The sequence below is a fragment of the Anticarsia gemmatalis genome, chromosome 20 (genome assembly GCF_050436995.1).
Source record: "Anticarsia gemmatalis isolate Benzon Research Colony breed Stoneville strain chromosome 20, ilAntGemm2 primary, whole genome shotgun sequence".
In the NCBI taxonomy this organism is placed as follows: Eukaryota; Metazoa; Arthropoda; class Insecta; order Lepidoptera; family Erebidae; genus Anticarsia; species Anticarsia gemmatalis.
Genome location: NC_134764.1, coordinates 3,294,840 through 3,314,881, shown reverse-complemented (window position 1 = coordinate 3,314,881; position 20,042 = coordinate 3,294,840). Strand labels below are relative to the sequence as shown.

General features: G+C 35.6%; 4 protein-coding genes across 4 annotated transcripts; 1 reads left to right on the top strand and 3 right to left on the bottom strand.

Moving 5' to 3' along the window:
• Positions 1–31: 31 nt before the first annotated feature.
• On the bottom strand, positions 32–2,266 carry LOC142981662 (uncharacterized). The gene is made up of 3 exons (XM_076127708.1): positions 2,107–2,266; positions 1,706–1,757; positions 32–945 (listed from the first exon to the last, which is right to left on the bottom strand). The coding sequence occupies exons 1-3, from the start codon at positions 2,194–2,196 to the stop codon at positions 326–328; spliced, it is 762 nt and encodes a 253-aa protein (XP_075983823.1). The 5' UTR covers positions 2,197–2,266; the 3' UTR covers positions 32–325.
• A 754-nt stretch (positions 2,267–3,020) lies between these two features.
• LOC142981697 (ionotropic receptor 75a-like) lies at positions 3,021–7,589 on the bottom strand. Its single transcript, XM_076127770.1, has 10 exons — positions 7,508–7,589; positions 7,220–7,371; positions 6,661–6,802; positions 6,106–6,296; positions 5,569–5,705; positions 5,159–5,320; positions 4,676–4,866; positions 4,232–4,450; positions 3,823–4,022; positions 3,021–3,482 (listed from the first exon to the last, which is right to left on the bottom strand). The coding sequence occupies exons 1-10, from the start codon at positions 7,587–7,589 to the stop codon at positions 3,132–3,134; spliced, it is 1,827 nt and encodes a 608-aa protein (XP_075983885.1). The 3' UTR covers positions 3,021–3,131.
• Positions 7,590–8,008: 419 nt separating this feature from the next.
• Positions 8,009–9,195, bottom strand: LOC142981653 (uncharacterized). The gene is made up of 4 exons (XM_076127693.1): positions 9,037–9,195; positions 8,911–8,960; positions 8,805–8,839; positions 8,009–8,729 (listed from the first exon to the last, which is right to left on the bottom strand). Exons 1-4 carry the CDS (start codon positions 9,127–9,129, stop codon positions 8,071–8,073), a joined length of 837 nt encoding a protein of 278 aa, XP_075983808.1. The 5' UTR covers positions 9,130–9,195; the 3' UTR covers positions 8,009–8,070.
• Positions 9,196–14,061: 4,866 nt separating this feature from the next.
• On the top strand, positions 14,062–16,204 carry LOC142981854 (uncharacterized). Its single transcript, XM_076127990.1, has 3 exons — positions 14,062–14,100; positions 15,336–15,395; positions 15,707–16,204. The coding sequence occupies exons 1-3, from the start codon at positions 14,065–14,067 to the stop codon at positions 16,202–16,204; spliced, it is 594 nt and encodes a 197-aa protein (XP_075984105.1). The 5' UTR covers positions 14,062–14,064.
• The last annotated feature ends 3,838 nt before the right edge of the window (positions 16,205–20,042 follow it).

The window sequence follows — 20,042 nt, the reverse complement described above, 5'->3', positions numbered from 1 at the left end:
TTTACATGCGTGTACGAACCCAATGGATTTGTGTGGCAATATAAACCAAAATTGTTGAGTAACGGCGATTTGCGCAGTTTTGCGTACGAAGGGTTTTATTTTCCAAAAAACTACGCGACCGACATCACCATCTGTATCCAGTGTATACATATAATATTATATGTAGTAATTCCTTTAAATATCTTGTAAGATAAGTGAGACACACACGTTTAATAAATAATAATTTATTAAAATATAATAGACATTGCTTTTTGAAAAATCATTTACAATAAATTAAAGTCACTTTCTTAAATGCATACATTAAATTATTATTTTTTGTTCAGTGTTAACCATACTGTGGGGTTTCTGGATGTTTTGGGTAGGGGGGATATGAGGGTGATGGGCTGGCAGGGGGATAAGCTGGTACTGCACTCGGAGGTGGGTAGCTAGGCGCTGGAGCATAAGGTGGAGGTGGGTACGGTGGAGGATAAGGGGCTGGAGCCGGGGGGTAAGCGGGCGGCGGAGGAGAGTACGGCCTGTACGCTGGTGGCGGATAATCTGGATAGTAATAATCTCTATGACAAGGGGGATACGGCTGGGGGTATCCAGGATGAGCTGGGGGAGGATAGTGTGGAGGAGGGGGCGGGGGATAACAAGGGTACTCGTAGCTGTAAGGGTAGCTTGATGAACTTGGTGGGTAAGGATAAGAAGGTGCGCGTTCCGGTGGTGGAGCAGTTTCGTAAGAATAAGTAGGGCTTGCAGACGTGGTCTTTGAGATCGTTACAGTCGGCGGATTGGAGGCCGTCGTCGGGGTCGATGACACGTATACGACTTGAGGCACAGGGTACGGGTAGCTGTACGCTGTCTCGTAGGACGTTGTCGTCGGCGGGTACTCTGTCGAAGGGGCTGACGATGTGGTCGATGATGATGAACTTGAAGTAGCCGCTTGTGTTTTTGCTATAAATGCTGTAAAACAAATGGTACATTTCAGTTGATTAACTCATGAGTTTTAATAAGGCATTGATCTTTATTTATTTTCAAATGCATGCAGGTTTACAACTGTTTGGCCCACAACTGACGATTAAGCTAGATAATATTAGAAATGTAATCATTTTCACAGATTGAAGTAATTTATTTTGTTCTTTATGAATAGTTTGACTATTCATAAAGAATAAAGAATCGGTGAAATAGCATCGTAAAGCCAAATTTTAGTTTCGCTTAAAACTATCGTATGTACCTACACAAAAGAATCCACTACATAAAAGTATAGAACACGACAATAATTAATTAATAGCATTCCACACGAACTGCAACGTCAGGTAAACATGACATTTTGCAATTCTAGCAACACTATGTAAATACAAGTAACTTTACAAACACACAACTGACACAACATTATGCTACTGTGAATTAACTATTTTATTTTATTTATTTTATGTTTTTATTAGATCACGTCTATTATATTCAAAGATACATCCGCGTTTCTCCTCATGTAGATTTGGTCCCAAAAATGGGGGGTTAGCTAGTACTTTCTGTATTTTGTTTTGATATAATGTACAACCATAAATGGGACTATATACCAAATTTATAATCCAATTCTAACAAACACATTTGAAAAAACAAATAAAACTCTGCTGGCTCCGTCAGCCGTATACTATACACAGCTAAGTGATGAGAGATTGTCAACCTATGATTATTTGAGTAAGTGATATGTAGCTTTACTTACGTGCATATAATGTGCTAATCATCTGGTTCATTCGCTCGTTAAGGGCTGCCATCTAAAACAAAAAATAATTGGTACGTGTGTTCGTATAAGTAATTGGATTAAAACATTATATCATACAATAAATGCGGCTGTAATTGTAGACATAGCTAGTGATTAAAATTAAATATTTATCTTTAGCACATAGCAATACGTTTTACAAAGATTACTATAGAGTTTTTAAGTTTAATACATAGTATTTGACTGTAACATCTTTTTATTAAATAATTTTGGTGGATTTTTGATTACAGTCTTGTTCACATCATATTGGTTTAAGTGGTGGCCAATGCTAACTACTACGCCTATCGTAGAGCCTCTAACAATATTCTTAAAACGGGACTAGTATAAAAAATATGTATATTTACCTGCGACTGTTGTAAATTATGACAGTTAGATGACGTAGCATAACTCAACCCTATCGATAACGCACTTAACTTTATAATTAACAGCAGCATGTCTGTTATTTCAAGCTGCAGCCACTGAACAAGACGAACATACACCAGTACACACAATATTACTTAGTAAAGGACCAATCTATCTTATTTAAATACTACAGAATCGTAATCAGAAGTGAGACGTGATGAGTTTAGACGAATATTAGATAAGGCAGATGATGATAAGTACCGTTTTTCACGCGTGAGGATAGAATTACTGATAGACTTACCGGAAAAAGTATATTTGATTTGCTTAAATATTATGACACCTATCAACATAGTTATTTGGATTGGTACATGTAGCTTATGGGAATACAGGTATTTAGTTAGTAACTTTAATAATGTTTGTTTGATATTTAAGCTAGGTTGAACAACCTCGCATCGCAAGTTGTCAGCTTCGTAGCAAGGTTTAATGCATTATACAGTTAATTCCCATAGAATGTGGGCAGCATTTAGTCTAGTAACGAAATTTCAAACAGAATTTATCCTTTATGTCCCTTAAGTAACTAAGCTTCGCAGTAATGATTTGGAATTCACCGTAAGACATACAAAATGCAGATTGCAGACAAGCAAAAAGTTGGTATATAGCAAATTCTTAGGTCAAACGCGTAATGTGGCAACGTTGTATCGTAATGATAAATAAAGTAAAATAATATAATAGTAAGTAAATAAATAAGAACATTTTTTGACCGACAGCGTTCGGCCAAGTTCATCGCTGTTCATACCTGCACAATAACTGCATACTCAGTTTAATTAATTATATCATTTCGTCATAAATAAAACGACATTGGCTAAATTGTGATAGTGTTATATTAACATATAAGAACAGTACGTGCGTAATGACTTTGTGTAGTAATTTAAAAGATCAAAGGTTCTGCCTAATTTGTAATAAAATTAACATTGAAAATTGACTCTAATAACAAAACAAATTTTGTACAAAAGTACTACGTAATTTGCTACTCGATGTCATATTCTACGATATCAGTGACATAAGACACATTGTCCAAAGCAGGTTGAGTATCACTGCCAACTAGAAGACGTCGGTTCACCTGAGCTTTGGCAAACATAATTTCTATCCCCAGTATTATCAAGGATAATACAGCTCCAAAAATGGTGCACAGAAGTAGAGGGGCTACATCTCCTAGTTTGACTCTTTCAGCTAAAAGAGCTGCTCTGCAAGGGGGTTGAGGGATCCTCAGACGATTGACTAGTCGTTTTCCAAGGCCTGTTTCAAGTAACCATGCTCCAGCAACGCGGAGTGTTGAAGACCATTGCCCATTTTTCGTAGAAGTGATCCAGGTTAACGTCTGCCAATAAAATAAATAGATAATAAAATTATTCACACAGACTCAAGCCCAACACCTCTCAGTAATAAAGCGGGAATGCGTTTCATTTCAGTAAACGTTAGAATCGTTTACATAAAAAATAACGAATTTTCCGCGTTTGACTTTTAAATATGACTATTCATGAACGAATTACGCAATTAAAATGAATGGTCCGACTTTCTGTGAAGTAACTCGGTGAATATATTTGGGTAATTTCAATTTATTAATACAGATCTATTATTGGATATAAAAAATCCATGCAGGAATATCAAGAACAGCGACTTCCTCCTGTATTATGGGCCATATAATTCTGTACAAGTACCTCGGGAATAGTATCTACATGCTGCAGTTTACAAATATGGTAATCACTGAATGTCTTGAAGTGCGGATAGATTTGATTGTACTCGCTGTGGAACGCGGTGCTTCCTTGTTGTATCAGCTCTACTCCCTTCTCTAACTCTTGGTAAAATTTCGATGTCTTTTTCTTCTTTTTCAAATATTCTAGTTCGTCCCAAGTCGTTTCTACCTGCAGTAAGAAAAAATGGGTAAAAGAGATTGAGAGAGTTTGAAATTTAATTTCCCAGCAATCGAGTTTCAGCCGAGCTCCTTTTTATTGGTGTTTGTACGAAATATTATTTTTTAAACGTCATTAGTTGTAGCAAGTTCGGATTTCAAAGGAGTAAAACGATACAGTTGATTCGTTTGCTTCTTATCTACATTTACAACTAAACTTACATCGAAAAACAAATAACGCATATAATCATAGTCTTCGCTCGCTATGGCATACTTGGAGTCTGCGAGCGCCTTCAGTGAGTCAGGGCCTCCTCTGCCGGTGCTCATGAGAGCTGACACGATGGCTGACGTGTAGTACGCATGTACTAACATGCCACTCACTGACAGGACGGTGAACGCCCAACGACCTGATGCACCCTCGGGTACCGCACTGGCATCTGTGGTTAAAGTGGTTGTATTAAACTATTAATAGAAGATAACTAAAGATTGAATTAAAAGCATTGTTTTGCAATATTTTTATTATCAAGGGGTTCCTTTTTTAATGTTTCTTTTTTCATTTATTAATCGTTAATATATTTGACAGTAAATCGATCAGTAAATAGTGAAACTAAGCAAGATGACTAAGACTGAGTAAAGCAGAAATTAGTGTTTTAAAAAACTACCTTGTTGTAAATAAGTAGTGAGCACTGTATAGAACGCGCCCTCTTGTTCAATAGGGGTTTTTGAAGTAACACGCTGCACTAACGCCAGCAGCACCATCATCGCGAGACAGGCCCACCACACCGCCGGGGAGAACGGCTCCAAATACATGTTGCTACTACTCTCTCGTTCAGCCAGGTACGTGAATCCTACCCTGTAGAATACAACAAGGTGGCTGGTCTAAGGGAAATTAGAATTGGGTATTCATATCCCAATGAACAAAATATTTTGGTTCTACAGCTTTCATTTATTGCTAATATATACCTATCCTATCGTTCCCTTGTTATAACTCTCGCTGTCTAATAACAATCTCTACGTAGAGCAATATTGTGACATTGTACCTACATTTTTTAAATTGCTATTTGTAAACCTTTAATTCTGAACTCCTAGTCAATTTGACTAACTTTCAAGCATAGATGAATCCAAGAATGAAATACTAGAGATACCTAAAAGGCCAAATAGCGACGACATAATCGAGCACGTAGATACGATCCAACAGTATCCGCAGAATGCCACCGGACAAGTCTGCCTCGCCCGTGGACAGCATCACGTACATACTGTTGTTTTTTATCATCGCTGCCCACAACTCGTTCTCAATCAACACATCCCTGAAACATTACAATATTTTTTGGTGATAAAACTCAAAAACTTCTAAATAGATTTACGAGCAGGTTTGACTAGTAAATAAAAATACTTGGGTAGGTTTTAGTTGGCACATAATTAATTAAGGTTTTGTGTAAATGCCAGAGATACTTTCGATAAAATCGAATAAAATACAAAACTGCTATCGGATTCCAAGTTCAGGCAGATTAAAGGCTGCCGGATCTTAATAAAACGGACTTATTTCCATACTAACTGTCCGTTGACCGCTTCCACTAGTAGCATAGATGTGTGATAGCCGCTTCTTATACCAGGATCTTGGTCAGATATGGACTCGTCGTCTAGAAAGTTCACAAACGTGCCGTCGTACTTCTCTGGAGAATAGTGGCCTACCTGAAATACAAATTAATTCAAAATATTGTTATTTAAAAGCAATATTAGGGAACGTTCGTATCTGACGAAACATACGTCGCGTACAACGCCAGAACAGACAAATGTAAAGAAAAACACTCGACGGTTCACACTCAACCGATAATGCGTCGGTGCGAAGCCCATACAAATTAAGTTACGCTAGACGCATCTTCCGTCAGATATGAACGTTCCCTTGATCTTATGACGCAGAAAATTCTACAAATATTAGCGTCGCAGTAACGGTTTTAACGACTTTACTTCCATAGACGAGTAGGATAACAGTAGGTTACGTATGTTGATGAATAGGATAATAATATTTTTCGGTTATTATTTTATTAATAAAATATATCTTATGTTGACTATCTTATCTTATGTAACATACAGGAGTAGCGATTTTCAATGGGTATTTCTTCAAATCCTGCCTTCTCAAGATTCTTTCTCGCTCGTGCATTAGAACAAACCCTGCACTCTGCGTCCAGTACGCCCAGGGATGGATAGCAACGCCATCTCGCGGGTGAATGTATGCATCGTAGAAATTCACTACTTCAGAAGATTCAGCAACTATAGAGATTGCTGAAAATCGATTTATTAATTGTTAATCGATATAGTTAAGTTTAATGAGGAATATAATAAAGATATATTTCAACAACTGGTAATAGGACTGTAATCATTTGTATTTATTCGATATACATATAATATCGTTATTATAGGCAAATCAAAGATTACGATTCGACTCCGCTTATATGCATCGTCATCACTCGGTACCTGGCTAATCCTAAAAGTATTAAAATGACTGCCTTTCAAGGCAAAGTAGACAACAAACCAAAGTCCTTCTTGTGTCAGTGGTTTTTATATCGCGGGAATAACAGTGTGCTGTTCAAAAGACCAAGAGACTTGATTGATTTCGAGTATTTACTAAAAACATATTCTTTGTCACCTGTATTCCCTTTACGGTCGTTGTAGTCTCCATGTTTCAAGTAAGTCACGTCGGCATCGTAGCGAACTTTACGCAAGACGGCAGGCAGTCTGTCGCCGACTATCAGCCATTTGTACTTTGTGAGGAAATGCTCACGCTTTACCTAGAAATATGGCAGCGGGATTGATAACCTAATATATTAATGAGCCATATCAAAAAGGAAAGAATCGATATTGACTTTAAAAAAAATATGAATACGCATCTATTCATGGATTTATATAAAAAAGTGCGTTTGTAATTTACTGCCGCTGCCGCTTGCAGCGTACTATAAGAAGTAAAGCTTTCTTTTACTTCTTATTAGGAAGGCTTTACTAAGGCTATCGTAGGTACCCAATATTTTTATTTTATCTTTGTAGTAGTAGTTGCGGGGATTAACAAAAAACTATTTTATTATTGCAAATACCTACGGCATAAAATACTGTAGCCGAAACTTAACACTATGATGTCTATAGATTTAAATATAGATGCGCCCATCCTAAGTAGTTATAATAAGGAGCAATATTCCTAAAGGGTTCTATACCTTTTTGAACATTTTGTCGTCATCGTGTCCAAGTGTCATGTACATAACTCCTTGCAACCGATGACGGTCGATGTGATCTAATATGGACGGATCACAGGAAAATGTCGCACTCAATCCGAACCGCGATATTTGACGGGTAAATTTGATCTGATCTGTAAATAATGAACTTTTAAACTATTTGAATGTTTTTCTACATTTTTGGTTTGGATTGCGGTGTCAGTGATCGTTATTAAAAAATACAGTAAGTTATTAGTAACAGTTACTCTACTTTATTGTTTGAACTCTTACCAATCGGTGGCCAACATGACAGTATTATAATACTGCCAACCACTTTGTACTTGAAGAATTCCACCACAGCCTGAGCAAGCATGATTATGACGAGGGTTGCATTACCAATGCCAAGTTCCACTATGAAATTATTAGTTTATGTTGTGCCGGCTGGGTACAGTCGACGAAAAGGCGAATAAGTATACTATTTAATTGATAGAAATAACATACATATTATTATATCTGGTACCATTTTAAGTTATTTATATCTTGAATGTCATTTCCTGCGAAAACTGGAAATAGGAAAGTTATCATTCATAATAATTTGTAGTCTCACGCTATTTCGTTGTTATAACGAACCGTTTATTATATTGCTATAATGATCGTGTTCTCAACTGTACTTGCGCATACAAAATGCAGTGGAAACAATTTGGGCGTGTACACCACAAATAACAGATATTTAGTAAACAACCACGTTTATACACAACCTATAATTTATATATTATCGATTAAAACCCTTAGTTTAAAGCCAGTAAATTTATTTATAAGTACATTAAATAAAATAGAACTAACATTAAATAGTGTTAATAATATTTATAACAAGGGCAGGGAGGAGGAGGGGGTAATTCTAGGGGTTTTGGTTCTAAACTGATAGGTACAGGAGGTGGGACCATGAACGCTGTCATGGGCACTCCGGGGGGTGGCGGGGGTGCTCCGCAGCAGAGCGGTGGGGGAGGGGGAGGAGGTACTAAGGATATTACAAGGGGTGCAGGTGCTGGTGGTGGCGCCGGTGGCAAGCACATCGGTGCAGGTGGAGGCGCAGGTAACATTAAAGGAGCAGGAGCTGGCGCCGGCAAGAACATAGGTGCTGGAGGAGCTGGCAGCATCATAGGTGCAGGTGGTGCCGGTAACATGAATGGAGGTGGCGCTGGCGCAGGGAGCAGGAACGGTGACGGAGGAGGTGCCGCCAGCATCAGGGACGGCGGAGGAGCTGGCAGCACTAGCGGTGGAGGAGCTGCTGGTAGACATACTGGGGCAGGAGCCGGCGCTGGCAGGAGCATTGGCGCCAGTGCTGGGGGAGGCAGGCAGCACGGCGAAGGTGGTGGGGGTGGCGCCAGCAATATCGGTGGCAGAGCGGGCGCGCCGCATGGTGGAGGTCCCGCCGGCATCAACATTATTGTAGGTGGCGGAGGTAACAGCAACTCCTCGCATTTTCCACATGGCAACTTCTTCTTTTCTTTTTCTGAAAGAAAGTATTTTTTTAGGTTTTGTTTGACGTTCCTTAAAATATTCGATGAGAGTAATATTGTGTACTCACCAAGAAGTTTAGTGGCCAGGAGGGGCTTCAACAACCTGCATAAAAAAGTTGTTAGTACAGGTTCCAGATAAATATTAATATGTATTGACAATAGTAAAGTACTTACGATGCTAGAACTGCTTTTTTACATTCTTTCATTTCTTTCAGGGCCTCCAACTGAAATCAAAAAACACATTTTAACGGTCCAATATTATAAAGAACCTCAAATTATTAAGTGAAAACAATACTATACCAGACATAGCCCTTTCTCATCACAGGCGATCACATAACACGATGAAATAAGGACAATGCCTATGGAGGACCAAAATATTTTTTGACCCCCCATTTTGTGTGTTTACAGAACTAGACCAGAATAATATATGCTATAAACATGAAAAATCAATGCGTATTTAAAGAAAAGATATTGACATTGATGAAGATATTAGACATTTTAAACGTGATTATCTTACTGAATATTATCAAGAATTGATGTAACACCTACTGGAAAATTTGAGAAGCTTTTACATGATAAGATCGACGTGTTGATAATATTATGTTTAATGTTTATAAACGTAAAAGCTGTTATCTCATTTATGTAAGATACTCTATTGAGTAATATTATTACGAATTAATGTAACTATAGGATATTAAAATAAATATCCAAACTTCTATTATTTTAGGTCAAAGGATTGTGGATGAAAAAGATTTAAGTCGGCGTGAATAATTATTTTAGTTTATTTTAACAAGTACTAAGTATATTATATCTAAGAATCTGTAGCAATTTAAGATAGTTGAATGCATTCATATTTAAAAAGTAATATGTCGCTTAAGTTTACCTTAAACCGACTTCGAAAATACTCATTTTAATTTATGGCATAAAATTCAGATGTAAGATTTAGCTCGAGCTAGATTAAATTAATATTACGATCGATCGATATTAATACTGATTAAATTAAAAAAAACGTTGCAAAATGGTTGATTTGTTTTCTTTTCACTGTATCACGCGCTGTAGAAGTGTCATAGATTTTAGAAGAGTATTCGCTCATTATTGTTTTCGCGAAGAAGATTTATATTATTCGATATTTCAGATTTTGATGTAAACGAAGCTAACCAGAATTATTATTAAAAACATTACATGCAACAGCAATCTCTATTTGTTATTATTTTGAAAGAAAGCTAAAATCGGGAGTTTATTATTTATTTCCCTTTCGTTTTAATTGTTGCAAAACAAACACGCAAATCGATATTGTTGTCGTGGGACGTGTTTAATCTTATCGGTGATATGAGATAATTGAGACAATGGTGTTTTCAATACATTTTAGAGTGTATAAAATGAAACTAAATCCAATAGGGGAGGTTTTACTTGTCAGTGATCGAACGACAATGGTCGGGTTTACCACAAGAGATACTAAGAGGATATTCTTTCTTCTTTTGCTATTTATTTTTGTAAGTAGATATGTGTTATCTAATATTTATTTGCGATTCCATGGAAATAATCGATTAAAAACTAAACAAGCCTTATTTTATTATCAGGAAGATATTGTTTTACTCAGTTGTGCTTGTACATCAAATAGAAGCATTGAGTTAGGGTCTAAATGCCTTATTGGCTAATAGTGGTAGTGGTTGTGCTAAGTGAGGACTCAGTATTTCATTTAAATATTCTTTAAACTACAATTAGGATTTATTAATCTTTTTCATTTCCATCCACAAGAATGAGAAATAACTACGTTTTTGGCAAACAACAAACGCTTTTACAACTCTATTAAAATTACATCAGTCTTGGTGATCAGAGTGCTATAGTGTAAATTCCAAGTAAAGTAAAAGTCATATAGAGTAGAGAGACGAGTACATTAGTGCGTTGCCAGAAGGACAATCTTGTCATTTTTTAGATAGTATACACTATTTATAAGCGCTTTACGACGCGTACGATTATAGCTTTATTCTTCTAAACTAAGATTTCTTTTTTATTTTCAGGTGACTTCTTCTTACGGAATAAACATAGGCTTTGTGGCAACTGACACGAAACGAACAAGTGTTCCGTTCTTCAAAAGGAAAGTGCCTCGCATAGCGCCTGTTATCATCAAAGTCAAATCAGGTCATCCGATGGGGCCTCCCATCAAAATAACAAACCTGCAATCAATATCATCTCAAGACATGATGAAGGCATCAGCATCACAGCTAGCTCCAGCACTGAAAGCACCGACTCGAAAACTTCCAAGGTCGATTCTTGCTCCAAAATTACCTTTACTACCACTTATTCCTTTGATCCCTAAGTTACCTTTGCTGCCAATTCTGCCACCTCCTATTTTACCAATAGCAAGATTCGCTCCAATAACACTGAAAAAAATTGGCCGCGTACGAGCTCTGAAAGAGAGCAAGCACACGTTTGAAAAAAGGAGACACATCATTGAAAGACTTCAAGAGTTAAAAAAGAAGGGTTCTTTGACTACCGCAGAATATATCAGGTTCAAGAAGTTATTGTTAAAATAAGGATCTATTTGTGTAAGGCTTAGTTGGTTAAGTAATTTATTTCAATCGTAATTTATTATCAATTATTACAATCACTCCCCGAACTTCATATAGCCAGCCTTTAACCTTTTTATTGTTCAAAGAGGAGACCATTGCGCAGACCGAAGAGACCGAAGTCTCATCCCCAGCAATACGATAGTAACGTGTGAAATATTTATCATGTTAGGATTAAGTCTAAATGTTAGGAAATGTATTTTGTATCGTAAAAAAACAATAAATTAATAAAAATCAACTATTTTATTTGAAAACCTTTACTATTAAGTTCTTTTATTAGCAATGATTTGGGTATAATGGGTATTTACATTATCATAAATAATCAATCTCTCAATCATTGTCTACATTCAATATCTCTCATTAGCAGGTTATTACAAATACATATTACAAGCTAGGTATAAAACTTAAAGCTAAGAGAGCCTCGATAATTTGGGTATCTTGAATCTGAATTGGCTACTTTCACATTCATTAAAATTTAAATTAGATTTTTCGCCGCACTAAATGAAAAACATACATTTATAAGAGCAGACATTATCTTGTCATGCCTAATACTATCTCGTTAAATCTAACTCTCTAATTTTGTCTAGTAATTATTTATTAATAGAGATCAACATAATTATTTACTTCTTTCGATCCCACAAACAGCAATAAGTACAAAATTAGATTCCAAATCATTGGTGTGCGTATATGTGATGAATAATAATTACTTCGGCTACTCGACTCTTGATTCACCGAAAACAGCGTGGTATTATATCTTTACTACTTTAGTTTATACTCCTTAGTGTTGGCCACGATGACGTTGAGTCCTTTCACTATCATGTCTTTCAGCTTGGCCAGGTAGCCGATGAGCGGGTAGCCGAAGGGTCTGTCTTCTGACCGGCAAGCGAAGCACGGCTCCGGCCGCCGAGGCTTCACCAGAGAATGCTTCAGAAGAATGCTGCCCTGAAATAGAAATAAATTGACGTTTAGTAATATAAGAGGTAAATAAGAGAAGCATATTGAGAGCATAGATCATCAGTATACCATAAATTAAGAGTAAATATCGGGTAAGTTTTACAAAGTGTAATTTTGTTTATTATTTTGCTGGTTTATATGACTTAGAGTAGCTATTGGCTAAGTAGTTTACCAATTAGAGTAACTCTTGGCGAAGCAACACCTTTTCGTGACGGAAATAAAATGTATAATACACTCACACACACACAATGAATCGCAGAATGAGTGAATCTCAGAGTAAAATGCTGTGTAGGCACTTTCAAAGAAACATTTACATCAGCAACAAAGAAACAATTGAAACAAAAAATACTACCTCTACTACAGTGAAGGCAGACACGACCAATACAGTCCAAATGAAGAGTCTTTTTAACTTCATTCTCATAGAAATTCTTAACAACTAAGTATAACACTAGCGCACTTGCATAGCAACTGGTATACAACCACTGCATCTTAACGCCTTATACACAGATCGGTGTGGGATGAGCAGTAAAAGACACGTAAGGAAGATAAGATGTGACTGACATCTCGATTATTCGCTTTGTATTGTGTAATTACGACCTTGTTGGTAATGTAGTAAATGGGCCGTAATGTTACCATGCTTTGAGGTAATACTTAGGACGGTTGTACCTATAATTTTAGTTCGACGGCAACAATTATTATTTTTAGTCAAATATTTTTTTTTGTATTTTTCATATTTATAGATTCGATATTAGTATTAATAAAAAAATAAAATAAGCCTTTATTGCTGTTAATTACAGGTTAATTTCATTATCGGCAATCGTTTCAATAATTTCAACAGCTTGTCTTTCGACAAAGGCCTCCTCTAAAGATTTCCATATTTCTCTGCTCTTCGCGGCTCGCATCCACAATGGTCCAGTTATTTTTTTGAAGGCGTCTTCCCACCTTTTATACTGTCTTCCTTTGCTTCGTTTGCTTTCCCTTGGGTACCATTCTGTTATTGTTCGGGTCCATTTCTCTGGTTTCTCTCTTAACATGTGGCCTGCCCACCGCCATTTCAGTTTCTTGTAAGTAATTTCTACATTTTTGAATTTTGTTTTACTTTTTATCTCTTTTAATCTTACCCTATCTCTTCTTTTAACTCCGATTACACTTCTTTCTATTCCATTTTGACATACTTTTATCTTGTTTAGTAGTAGTTCTGTTAACGTCCAGGTCTGACAACCGTATGTTAGACATGGGAGGATGCACATATCATAAACCTTATATTAGTATTAGTCAATATCAACTGTTCTAAAAGTTCGATGGAAGACTTTCTTGCACTGCTTTGCAGTCGCCATGCATATCATTTGACTAGACCTCGCGATGCCGTTTTACATAATGCTATGTACAGTTTCTCTTCTGAAGTTTGACAATTACACTGCATTTCAAGTAATTGCTATCAGTCACGTATCTGTTGCTCGCTTTTATAACTGCTGACAACTATTGTTGTCTATATGTTGTGTATGATAACAAATACATTTAAGTTTTTACCCTATAACCTATGGAGGAAGACCCGTCGAGAAAATGCTTGTGTGAAATTAAATAATTAATACATGAAATTATGTAACCACTGTAACGATATTATATTATATTTGCACTGTCTGATGACCATCGCTTGTGCAAACATTTACAAACATAATAAAATCTCGTAATGTAAACAAAACACATGGAAACACTACATATCGAAAAATTGTGCTGAGCTAGCGATAATCGTTTGTAGCGACAATGAACGTGATGAATGACAGTTTGCAACAAACGCGCGACCATGTCCTCACTGTGTGCACGGCCCGATAATGCTTCGGTACGTGGCGATAGCTATCATCTTGGTTCGTATCTATATCTGTGTTGCAATTCTCGATATATTTCCAAAGTTTAACGATTGTGCTTTTTGTGTGATTGTGATAGTTGTGTAATGAAAGTGATTAATGCAAGTGATAATGTATTTCAAGTCTGTGATAGAGTTTCGCGTCTTTCATTAGAAGTGTATATCAGCATAGCCTTTCTTCCAGCGATGTCCGCTTCTAGTCTTACCGGATACAGCTGAGTACCAGTATTTTACTGGTTTTATTAGAAGTGTAGTGATTGTTAAATAAAAACCAGTATGTTCTGTTTGGTGGACTCCTAGTGTTAAGAAACAAATCCTTAATACTAGTACAGTAGTACAGTACTTCTCAGGAATAGTCTTAACATGTTTGACAAATGCCCACTATTCTTCAGCGGGAAAAGTTTTCCCGGGGTAAAACCCTGTGTGTTGAAACTAACTATATGTGAATATTCGTCAATTCATATGGTACTTATTGTGTAAAAGAGTTAGAAATCAACATTGTATTATGAACGTAATAAACGTCCGTCCTCATAAATTTTCGCATTAATAGTATTAGGATAAATCCTATACACAATTAATATAACTAAATATTATTGATCGTCTAGGGGCGGCTATAAACTATATTGCCATTTTCATATACTCTAGGTACTGTACTTAACTAAAATGTCTGTCAGGAAAAAAACTGGCATTTAAAGTCTTACACATAACAATATCATGATAGTCAAGATAGAAAAAGTTTACACAAAATAATGAGCTTTTTATTTTAACAATATCATTTGACATTCTAATGTACAGTAGATGAAAAAATATCGGAACAATACATTTCTATAATATTGATTAGAATACAAAACGACTAAAAACAGTTACAGTATTACTTAACCGTAAATTATGTTACTGTTCAGAAAAGATGAAAATAAACATTTATCACAACAAAAAAAACTTTTTTCACCACTTTTATATGACCCACTATCAAAAGAGACACAAAAATCCAAAAATCTCCAAACTGATCATTTCGATCCAGAATTGATTATTTGATTCACATAATGAATAACAAAACAATATCGATTTTAACAGCCACGTTAAAACGTGAAAATGACTGCAAAACTACAGCAATTTATGTATTTTAACCTCTGTCTCAATCGCTACCTATTAACATTTTTGCAATTTTCCTCTGAACTCATTAAATAATGTCATTATGTTATATGTTTCAGGTCCAACACATATCGGGTGCACCGCCGTTGAGACTGACCATCGACTGCTCCGATGAAAGGGTAAGGTGTACGTAAACACAATATGTACATTTACACAATAACAAAAAGCCTGAAATAAATGTTACAAGCTAATCAAAACAAACAATGGACTTTAATTAAAATTGAATCAATACTTATTTGATGATCAATCATTACTGATTCTAATTTAAAAATTATTGGGGACGTTATAAAAATAAATAATTAAACTAGTTCAGTTACTATTTCACGGAAATTAACGATGCGATGTAAGCAAATTAAACTATCGACGTGAAGTGTTACCATAGAAGTTAAATTGTTACAAAACTAAACTTATCATAATTTCTACGTTCCAGATATCTCCGTACAACTCTTTCAGATCTTCAGATCAAAACCGAAACGCCGGCTTGAACGTGGAATCATTCTGCAGTCTCATACATAATGCTATCCCCAAAGCCGTCCAAGATGGAAAGTTTATACTCATCGAACCAGACTCCGACCAGGAAGGGTTCAGTGATACACAAGTACCTATATCAATACCACCACCGAAAGGATTTATCTCAAGCCTCGGACTCTCCAAATTAAAGATACCGAAATTACGAGTTCCCAAACTAAATGTTCCGACGTTACAAGCACGCGTTGGTCCTCGGAAACCTCCGAGGATCGAATCCACTATGAGATTTGCTCCGTCCATGATACCTGAGGAAGATTCAAGCGCAGAAAGGATGGAGAAACTGAAAAAAGGCGTGAAGAAAATGCTACATTTCGTCAAAGTGTTAGGACAAATAGACCAGTATCTGTCTGAGAGAATACGAATAGTTGTTGATAAAGTGTCCAAAACGTTCGCTGAATAACACTAGATGGTTGATGTTGTGCTTTATTTCAAACCTTTCCAAAACTTTATCCTGCGCGATAGTGATGCTATTCATATTGCTAACTTTTTAAGAAAAGTACTTATCGAGTCTGACTACTCTGATAGAATAGAATAGAATGTCATCTTTTACTCACGCGGTAGTAAGTAGCGGTGCTGTACAGTGGTAGTAGTTTGGAGGCTCCAGTGTATTGCTTGCAGACACGGCTGTGTCCATACCTCGCCGCTCATCGTGCCAGACTTCACTGTACCTATCACACCACGAAACTTAGGAATGAACCAATATTTTTAGTAAATAAAAACGTAGCGCCTGCCAAAAATATCACGTCTCGCAATTTGTAGTACAATTAACTTCGCATACTTGAAACATTACAGGCACACTGAAAGTTACATCATATAATTAAAATGTTTTAACACGTTTTTATTAGACCGGGCTGTAACTGAGTATTTTTTTGTGAAACTGCTTAAGTAAAATTTAAATATTCCGAATTATTAACCTATGGTTCGTTGAATTGTAAATTAATAATTTCTACGACGCTATTATGTGACATGCAAATGATTTAACAATTACTGAGTAAGTAATTCATTGGTAGAGACTTGGCTGTTAAATAATCGCGCAGTCTTGTCTAGCCGGCATCGAGCGACAAGGAACAAACAGCAAAGGACTCTGCATCACATTTACATCCATGAAAACGACCACAATATTGATGATGGAATTTTATCATTACAACATCAAATCGGAGCAATAACCCTAAAGTAAAATAATATACTGAAAATATAAATCGTATTTTGTTAGGTACTTGTTGTTTGGTTGGGCGACAGAATAAGAAACAGCGTTTATTATAGGCTAGGGCAATCATATCATGTTAGTTACTTATTTTGTTGGGATTTCTAATAAAACTAATATGTATTGACATCGTGAATTTTCAGATTTTAAGTTTAAAAATAAACATTTGACCCTTCATATTATCAAAAAAGCTATAATTGAACAGGTTCAATTAGCTCTAATATGTAATTTCTACGTAATTATTTATTAAATAGCTCATTTATATTCCGCCATTTGCAAATTAAACCATTGTGAAACAGTTATATGTCATAGAGCAGCAAGTATTTTATTACCATATTATTTGCATACTACGTATTTAAAAATCTCTTCAAATTTTTTGTAATGACGACAATTAAATAACTTAGGTAAATAACCAGCAAAAAACGTAGATAAATACTTCTAATCAAATTAATAAAATGTGTTTATGAGAATGCTATATCTTATTTATCATCCGATTGCTATTAATTATTACATATTATGTAATATATGTATTGTAGAGGTATTTCCTAAGTGTATATTAATGCCATCTCCAGATTGATTGTCTCGTGTCATAATGCCAAATTGTTTATTCTGATTTATTTCGGGCCTATCCTACTAATACCTTTGATTAAAAAAGTTAGGTGACTCAGACAAAGTGACCAGACAACTGGAACCAAAACAGTGTCCCTTGTCCCGCCACGGGAAAACTGGGCACAAAATAGTGCTAGTTGTATAAACTAGTGGACTAGTGGGATAAACCATTTATGTCTCGTATGTCCGAATCTCGAAGAAATTGTCTCTTAAAAAAGTCATTCCTATATTCTTTCGGATCCAAAATGTAGATCTATCGAATGAGCATACAGCATGGCACGTGCGCGTGCACGAATATAAAATAGAGAAAGGTCATAAACTCGTACAATTAATTCGCTAACATAATTTATTTTTAAAAAACAAGAACGTCTTGGAGTGGTCAAAAGTTGGATTTATTGGACATCTCGCTTTACGTGTAGCCAAGCACATTCCACGTATCTTAAGTGTAAACAATAAATAACTATCTCGAGATGGGTCACGTGAATGTATCGTAATTACGACTCGTATTGTGTTGTTCTTAAAAAAAGTCTTGTCTGCCTACTGAAAACTTTCGTTTTTTCATCAAGTTACGAAACTTGCTTGTTACCAGGCTAGCAGAGATATCTTGGAATGTTTGTAGATGCATCGGATCTGGTGGTCACTTACATGAAAGACCCCAACCTGGAAGTGACGATATTTTTTTTGTTAAAAAAATTGTATGAATTATGAAAAAATAGACCACAGTTAGTGTTACCTGTGCTGGAACATCAGGGAATTCAAGGTGAAATGGAGTATCGCGTAATTTCCGCGTAATTAAATATAATTAACATGCGACGCGAAAGTTTAAAAGCTATGATTATACACACGTTTTTTTACGTATTCAAAAATTGCTTCGGTTCGAGGTGCAAGTCACATGCGTTGGCATGTGACTTTCAACTCGCCTTTTTTAAACAATTTTGTATATTACGGCATCATTAGCCCACTCCCTGATTTAATTTTGGTTTTGAAAGGAAAAAATATATCTCTTATGTAATTTTTTATCCGAGTTAACGACGAAGTATTAGAATATCTGTTTTCCTAAAACGTCGCTATACTACGGATGTTGTAAAAAGCGTGATCAGCCTTCCCTAAACACAGGCCTTACGTAATTCGAACCACGTTGTTGTTTTTTATTTTCAAAGACTGAAAGTGTCGTCGTCTGACGTACTGGGAAAAGTGTCGCATGTGTTTTAAACGTTTCATTAATATACGAAATTGTAATGAAAGTAAATAATTGAGGAAAAATGCTAACAATTAATCGCGCATATCATTGACGTAATGGACATTGTATTTAGTTAATAGCTGGCCTGACTTTTTAATAAATTAATATTTTAATTTCAGTTGAGGATCCGTATATAATAGAGACATCTTAAAATAATAAGATTCTAATAATTTTGTATTTTAATTTGTCTGGTCAATTATTATTAATACATATTACAAATGTAGGTCTGTTTTTAGTCAGGTAATTAATTAATAACGGCGCTAGAAAGACTTGAAAATAATTGCGACGCCTTTATATGGCTCATTTTATAGTAAAGTATGACTTACCTAAATAGAAGACATTATCAAACTTTTAAGCATTTCAACTAAGTTATATTTGTTATTCATTTCAAAGACTAAAACCTACATAAACTCTTATCTTGCACTAGCCGACCCGCGCAACTTCGCTTGCGTCACATAAGAGAGAATGGGTCAAATTTTCCCCCGTTTTTGTTACATTTTTTATTGCTACTCTGCTCCTGTTGGTCGTAGCGTGATGTTATATAGCCTATAACCTTCCTCGATAAATGGACTATCTAAAACTGAAAGAATTTTTCAAATCGGACCCGTAGTTCCTGAGATTAGCGCGTTCAAACAAACAAACAAACAAACAAACAAACTCTTCATCTTTATAATATTAGTATAGATTATTAGGACTTAATATAATTTATTTTGCTGCCGACATTTTTTTTCAAAAGATTACCTAGTAAGATAACCCTCACTATTTAGATGCTAGTAGTTGAGGATAACTTAATCTTCATATGATCAAAGACGGCAAAAAAGAACAAAAAAATATAAAAATATAACTAATAGATATAATTCCCTATGTCGACATATCTATTATGAAGAGATATAATTTACAATCGGCCGCTGCAGCTCATTAATCGATAAACTTTACCAATTTAAATAATGTAGTAATGTCTGTAATGTCTTGCATATAATTCTTCGTAACGTTGAACACTAATCAACTGATGTCCTGTGTATATAACAATGAAATCGATACGCTGATAATTATAATTATGAACAGCGCAAATTTAAAAAAAAATCTTAATATTTTATTAATAAAAAATTGTTACACGTGAACTTCTTCGACAACGAAACTGATTAAAAAAGCATTGTGTAACTATAATTTCTACAAATGAGGAAT